At 36.9% G+C, this 7,909-nt stretch overlaps 1 protein-coding gene across 3 annotated transcripts in view; it reads right to left on the bottom strand.

Moving 5' to 3' along the window:
- Window positions 1-63: 63 nt before the first annotated feature.
- The window catches only part of lins1 (lines homolog 1), a 14,216-nt gene continuing 6,370 nt past the window's right edge, over window positions 64-7,909 (bottom strand). Inside the window, exons 2-8 of one of the 3 annotated variants that reach the window (XM_088640733.1) lie at window positions 5,098-5,223; window positions 3,737-4,166; window positions 3,330-3,419; window positions 2,914-3,055; window positions 2,207-2,791; window positions 1,625-1,814; window positions 64-1,228 (exon numbers count right to left, since the gene is read on the bottom strand). In XM_088640733.1, coding sequence (XP_088496859.1) covers window positions 424-1,228; window positions 1,625-1,814; window positions 2,207-2,791; window positions 2,914-3,055; window positions 3,330-3,419; window positions 3,737-4,114 — 2,190 coding nt within the window. In that variant the 5' untranslated portion in view covers window positions 4,115-4,166; window positions 5,098-5,223 and the 3' untranslated portion in view covers window positions 64-423. Of the gene's footprint in view, window positions 1,229-1,624; window positions 1,815-2,206; window positions 2,792-2,913; window positions 3,056-3,329; window positions 3,420-3,736; window positions 4,167-5,097; window positions 5,403-7,909 lie in introns of those variants that run through there. The other 2 variants (XM_088640734.1, XM_088640735.1) reach the window with 2 other exon arrangements.

Raw genomic sequence — 7,909 nt, 5'->3', positions numbered from 1 at the left:
ATTGTAGTTTTTTTCACCCCCAAAACAATTTATTATATTAGAATATATACTATATACTGTATATGTGCTTATGGATCTTCTCTTATTTAGTAACAACTGCAATCAACAGTCAATACAAATTCTATCTGTGCCTTTTATCATAAATATACAAGCTCTTTACTTGATGGGTCACATATATTGTATAAATTTAGCAAAAGCATACAAAGCACAAACATTAATGAAAACACTTCTGCCATACTAATATAAACATAGATGTTACAAAATAAAAAGTGAAATATTTAAACCTCTGATACGGACTCCTAACTTAGTAATGTTGATCTATGACAAAATAATGAACATTCAAGGTGAGTTATGTTGTACATTTAAGAAAAATGAAAACAGTGTAAACATGGCATTGTGGTAAATGCTTTCTGAACATGTCCTTCATTCACTACATCCACTATTTGCTTCAATATGCATTAGGAGTTTAAGAAGAAAGTTGGGCTTGTAAGGAAATAGATGTCTTCTTTCCAACCTGGAAATCACTTTCCTAAGCCTTATGAGAGACACAACAGTTTTCTTGAATATTGTAGGAAGGGCCTGATGTTCCTTCTGCAGTTTCTCCTGACTGCCTAGGGATGAACTTAAATAAGTTCTTGGATCCTTTGTAACTTCATAAAGATTTGATGAGCTCAGTTTCTTTCCTTTAATGCAAGTACTTTTAAACTCTTCAAAGTTTGTTTCTTTGCCGGTTGAGGAGTATGAAATGTTCAGTTCTTCTGGTTCAGACTCTTCTGAGCTTGCATAATCAACCAAGGGACCAAGTGAAGACGTGATAATCCCACTGACTGAGCATTTAGAATCATTCCACTTTGCATCATTTTTTTCTGAGCTCAAAGCAGGATCCACTGAGGGCATCATCTTCCGAACAGGTTCAATACTTCCAGAATATAAGGAAGCTGCAGAATGTTCTCCACAGGTAAATTTATTAACAGCATGTTGTGAGGAATATTTTTCAAAGTGCTGACAAATGTAGCAGAAATCTTGCCAGTTTTCCCGGAGAATTTTTAAATATCCAACAAAGTACTCCAAAAAACAAGTTTCAGTGGAAATTAAGAAGTCCAGGAGAACAGTGTGGTCAAATGCTACACTGTTCAGAAAGAATAAGAAATGGCAGTGGGGGTTACAGCCATATTCATGGGTCAACTGAACAAAAAGTTCTGCATCACAAACTTCAGTGTTGCTCACTCTGTAACCAAACATAAAGACAAATGAAAGATCTCCTATTAAATACCAAAATATTAGTAAATGGGCTTAGCTCACAAAGGGTGAAAATATATTCTTAAAATTAGAATATGAAATTATATTATATAAAATTATTAGTACAGATCTGTTCTGCTCACGCCTGTTACTGAATCAAAAGAACCAGTTGAGGTCGTTCGAGCACCTGGTGAGGCTGTTCCCTGGCACAGCCTCCTGGGAAAAGTCCCTGGGGCAGACCCATGAACAGGAGGAGCTGGAAACTGTTGCTGGCAAAAGGGAAGTCAGGTCTGTCCTGCTCAACCTGTTACTACAGTGACCCTCACCAGGAGTAAGTGGGTAGAAAATGAGATGAGAAAAATATTTAGTGCCGCATTAAACCTACCTTCTGAAATGCAAATACAAGGTAAGCATGGCTTTTGCTGCCTCCATCATGTCATCATCCTGATCCAGAAACACCACAGAGACCCAAGAGCAGGGGTGACAGAGCTGCTGCTCTGTAGCGTTTAGATGCTTCTTCAGGAAAAGCATCAATGAGGGCAGATATCCCTGAATTTCGAAACCAGGTACAGAGCCTAGAGAAACACAGGATTTACAGAGAAATGTTAAAATCCAGATTCAATTTAAAGGGTATTATAAATGGAACTGGTGTTTCAATTTTGCTATTTTTTTACATTTCTGTAATTCTCAACTAGATCTTAAATGTAAACATTACTGACTAAATCTGTTTGACATTCATAGTAAAAAGCCTTTTCACCCTAACAAGAGGGATTATGTATTACACTCTAAGTTAAAAATGTTCAAATTCTACATTAAACAAATATTTCCTGTCACAGTTCTGCCTGAATCTGATTACCTTATGGCTGCCCTCTGTTGCATAACAAGTGCATGAGTTTCTATTTTTTAGAAAGTTCCTTCTAGCATTTTGAAGATAAATCTGAAACTCGGTTTAAAACTCTTGTCTCACCTGCATGCAGGACTTTATATTCCAGTGACTTGATCAATGTCAAGATTGCTGCCCTGAGCATCACACAATCTGCACTTCCCAAAACATTTTCACCTACGATACTAGTTCCTCCAAAATAACTGGGATTAGAGCTCACAGAGACACTCTGAAGCCAACCTGAAAAAGGTGACTGCAAAACAGCAGTTGCCAGCATTAACATATCACTGTCCAAAATATCATCTCTCAATAATGAACCCTTTACTTGTCCAATAGAAAAATCTTCACCAGCCTTCTGGAGCAGACATCTTTTCAAAAGGAGAAGCATTTTCTTTTTCACTGAACAGTGAACAGGGGAACCAACTAGATGCAAGGCCAATGATGCCTGAATGAATAAAAGTCTTTGACTTGAAGCCGATGTCTTAAGCTTGGTTCTTGCAGCAATGAGAACTTCAATTAAGTCAATGAAGGAGGCCAGACTTGTTTCAAAACCAAATTCATATTTTGAGGAAGTTGAGAGCTCTTGACTGAAGTCAGTGAAAGAAAACATCATTGAATGCAAGGCAGGGAACACCGGGTCTAATAAAGTCAAAAGTTTCTCCAAAATTTCTGGAAATGAAAAAGTAATAACATTAGCATTAATAATTTATATTTAATAAATGTACAGTATGTGTAACATCATGAAATTGATCAAAGTTCTACTGATATCATACTACTAAAAACATCCATACCCATTTTTTGCTGAAATACTCCTCTCAAAAGACCCTTTATTACAAATGTAAGAGACCACAAACATCCATTCATCTCATTGTCAGGGCAACGTTTCTGTAGTGTCTGTAAGCACATCTGTTGCCAGTGAAGATCAAACGAATTCTACAAAAGAAGAGAATGGCTTGTGTTACACTGTCAGTGACTAAAACATTGAAAGCCCATACAAAGCCAAAACTACACATTCAATAAATAGCTAATACATATTGCTTCTAGGGATCTAGGTAATGACCATATATGACATGTACAGTACAGTCTGCAAATACTACTTAACAGCACCCTATATTCAAACAAAATGCGCCAAATGTTTTTTTTAATACAGAATGAAATAAGCCTATTTGACTTTTCTATGATACCTTCTGGGCATTATAATACTCACAGTTGAGCCAATCTGAAAAAGCACAAGTGATGAAGCACATTTCACGGCTAGGTGTGATAATAACTTGTCCTGGATCCCAAATAAAGAAACCTGAAAAAAACACATAACATGTTTCCTAAAATGACAACCCAAATGACATAATAAAACATTTTCATTAAGTGAAGGTTTATCCTTTTATTCTTGCTTTTTTAACTTCCATAATAATAGATAAACTATGATTTTGTAGCAAAATGTGGCATACTTAATCTTTTTTACTAGTGTTATTCAGAAGTTTAAACATGATATTACAATACCGTATACTTGCATTAGTACAAAAATGAACACATTCATAGTTACAATTAAATAATGTATACCTGCTGATGCGGGATTAACGCTAGGAAAGAGAGAGAGTTATAAAAGAGACTCACAAGTTTTGACATGAGGTCCTTTTCTTCCAGTAATATTCTCAAGATATCATAAAGACTGCTATGTTCTCGGCTGATACAAGACTGCACTTTGGAGCTCATTATCTCTATTAAACTCAGCACGAAGCACATCATTTCCATTTGTTTTTCACAGTGATTATTTTCATTCATTAAGGTGACTGGACAAGCAAATGACATGTGCTGTGCACTTCTGTTGCTGTGCTGGATCGAAAGAGAATTAACTGAGGCTTCAGGCCAGTGGTCAGAAATGCCTTTGTAAATGACAGATGCTACATCAAAGTCCCCCTTTTCCAAGGTCACTCCTGCTAGCAATCTTCTGTATATGTCTTGTAAAACTAAAAAACTGTGATCCATTTCCATTTTTTTGTCTCTTCTCCAACGCGTTTTCCCAAGGTGAACTACTGATCTTATGCTGAAAGACATTTCAATGACAAGAGAACTTCTTACTTCATTGTCCCAGGTGGAAATTCTGATTTACAGCAAGATAAAAAGATGTACACAATACATAGTACATTTAACAGAACATGAATCCATTAATACATTAAACACATACTGTACAGGAAAACACTCTTCTTCATCTCCAAAAAATGTTTGTAATAGTTCAATACTTTCCTCATGCAGATGTTAAGCATCTAGTTTCAAGCATGAGAACTGTTTCAGTACTGGAGGCAAATTTCCGAGTTGTCTCTCCATCTACTGTGTATGTTTAATATCTTGCACTCATAAAAAATATGTAAATAAAAACGTGATCTAGAGTCAATTTTGTATTTCATTGACATTATTTTAGATGCATTCACTAATCTATACTAATCACTATTAATAGATTCAGACAACCAATTTCAGCACAATCTTAATTCAATATTCTAATATTCTAACTTCAAAGGCCATTCGGATTTGGACCCCTGTATTATCCACTGCTTCTAGAGAATCTTACATGCCAGTCCCCCCCTCCTAAATACGTACGGTTTTGGCAACTTTTTCACACTATACTGGGTTGCAGTAAATATGTGAAAACAGAAAATACGTCTTTCAGACCCGATAAAAAAAATCTGTTTATGTGTTTAACCCCTAATACCACATGTCGCTAAACTATATTAAAGTATTGTACTAGAGAATTAAATTGTTTTAATAGTATCAATATACATTAAGTGGCTGAAATTACACAGTAACAACTAGAGGCCATTGTAAAAAAACTCGAGTGCATGATTTACTTATGAACACAGCTTCCGTTCTGAAGAACTAGCAATTATTTATTAAATGCCTATACAGTATATACAATTTCAAATAACTGACAGTACCAAAACCGTCAGAATATCTGTTTACATACGAACACTCCAGTCTACCTCTAATCACACCTGCCCTGGTTGCTTCCTCTATGTCGTCATCGCCATGCGCTGTATTTTCATTGCTCATTCATATGTGTTTCATGGGTATTGTAGTAAACGTAGGATTTTACAAATGGCCTCTACCTTCATAAAAAAAAACGAAACAAGCATTTTATGAAGCCCCGCATAATTAATTTCCATTTAAATAGAAACTACCACTCTTCATTACATTTATCACTACATTACACAACAATATCTTTGTTGTGTCTGACACATGAAGAGAAATGCAATGCCCGACTTTCTTTTCCGGCGCATCATGGGAGAGGAAGTTCCGCTGCTGAGTGGCTGCTGAGAATGTCATCTACTTACAATGTAAAAACTGATTTTTCATATTACATACGTTTCTTTTTAAAGCGACTCCATTTAACACGTTCGAATTATTTCTACTATGTATATATTACTAGTAGAAGTGCGGTTTGAATTTATAGGTTGTTTATGCATATTGGTACAGACATAAATGTGGAGTGATTAAAGAGCGGTTTCTGTTTGAGGTTTGCAGTTGTGCTTGAATCGCCCCTTGACAACTATGTTTATAAGTCCTCAGTAATTCGACAGCACTTCCTCTAAGAGAGTTCTTGTAGCAAAGGAGAATCTTTTCAATTTATTTTCCTTCAGTTAAGTTTATTTGGTGGTGGTGGAGGGGAGACCCCATTACCTGTAAAGCGCTTTGAGTGGAGTGTCCAGAAAAGCGCTATATAAGTGTAAGCAATTATTATTATTATTATTATTTGTCATATGCACACGTGCAATGAAATGCTTATTTGCATGTATGCTTCGATACAAAGACAGATAAGGTGTCTTAATATTCTTTTCACCTAAGAGATTGTATCTGTATCATTTGGTTTCCCAGCATATTTCAAGATATGTAAATTTGCACAAAAAACAATCTCACACATTTCAGACAGCCGTGCTCCCCATCTCTCACAGTACATATCCGCCTTTCATTCTTGCCCTGAGAAACCTAGGGGATACAGTATTAGGCATCTGCTAATGATGCAATGTCTGACTGTTCAATTTGGTATCCACTGCCGATTTCAAGAGAGGTGACTCCTGCTGAAGAAATACAGAGGATGATCAAATATTTATTTTATATTATTTCTATTGTGTACTATGTCTCACTTGCTGTGCTGTGAAGTCTACTCCCTCTTACTGATAAGAAGAGCCTGCAAGTAGGGGTTGCTTAGCTATTATCAGTTGCTCAAGGTCCTTTTCTTCTAAACAAGTTGTTTTTGTATTTTTTTTTTACTTTTCTATCTTTGTTTAGCAAAGCATTCTGTTAACTGAGCAGAATATAAAACTCTGCTTGGTGTTAAGATGTCAGAAAAAGTGTAATGCATTTGTAAAACTGTAACCCTCTGCGACTATGGCACTTTCCCAAAGCTACTCTCCCCTGCATGCCTGAATAAAATAAAAACATCCTCTTGAAACCTGAGTAATCCAAAGTCTGAACCATTCCCTTTTCCCTGGAAGATTTCTTTTGCTTCTAGTTTGATTTTTATTGTTACAGAAGGTGAGCTTAAAATAAAAAAAAAATTACCCGGAATCGGGTCAACAAGAATCTTTTTATTCAGTCTGATACCAACGCAATAGGAGCTCATTCTGATTTGATCAACACTGGGGTGATAAAGAACCAATACCTACTGTAACAATTACTACTGGCCAGGAATGGCATCAGATATGGAGAAATGAAAAGTTTTATATTTTATGTGTTTCTGTCATTAACAGAAAACTATAATTCACCATGCCGAAAAAGAGATTTAGTAGTTAAAAATACTACAATGATGTACATTTGCACATTTTTAAATACCCTGAATGTCAAATAAAATGGATACCAATAATACAAGGCACAGCATACTCTCCAGTAGTGGTATCTTTAATTCTTTAAGAAATTCAGACAGTATTTTACAGCACTATTATGTATTATTTTTTGTACATTAGCATGGTACTGTAACATTTTCTTTTCTACACAAAGTTTGTCAAGCTTATGGATAAATTATATTTGCATGTATTTATCTAATACATAATTGTTTACTTTATGTTTGACGTGTAAGCAAGCGATGGTGACACAAAGGAGACAAGCCTGGAAAGGTAGACCACAACCATGGAAATGTGTTTACACTAACACACTAACAAACTAACACAGCTCTATGACCTGGGTAATATCCTGCCATGTTTGTACACGTTTTGCACGCTCTCCCTTGTCTGTATGGGTATTCCATGCAGCTTATGTTAATTGGCTGCAGTAAAGTGTCCTTTAGTGTGTATGTAGGTGTGACCGTTGCAGTTCCGCACAGGCTCGTGCCCTCGCCCATCCACCCCGCCGATTCATCGCGCAACACCTGGGCGCGAACCCGGGTCTCCGGCATAACGCAACAGGGAACCAGCCGAGTGAGCTAAAGGAGACCTCCCTCAGCCATGGCGGCTGAGGTCCCTGCAGCGCACAGGGAGGGCGATGACATCACCGTGCCCAAACTAGCTCCGCTACATACTGTAGGCTCCAGAGTACCACACGCATAAAGATTGAGGAACTAAGAATAGCGAGTAATCTAAGCATTGCTGTTTTGAAATGACTGCTGAATGACTTTAGAATCCACCCATCCAATTTCTAAATGCTCATCTAATTTAGGATCATGGGGGAGCTGGAACCTATACTGGCAAGCAACAGGCACGAGGCAGGATACACCCTAAATGGGACTCTAGTCCATCACAGTGCAGACATACAAAAATGCACACACTCACACTTAGGGCCAGTCTTCCCAGAAGCCCATTA

Source organism: Lepisosteus platostomus, chromosome 7 (assembly GCF_059453375.1).
Source record: "Lepisosteus platostomus isolate fLepPlt1 chromosome 7, fLepPlt1.hap1, whole genome shotgun sequence".
NCBI classification, from domain to species: Eukaryota; Metazoa; Chordata; class Actinopteri; order Semionotiformes; family Lepisosteidae; genus Lepisosteus; species Lepisosteus platostomus.
This window is presented reverse-complemented; position numbering and strand designations above follow the sequence as displayed.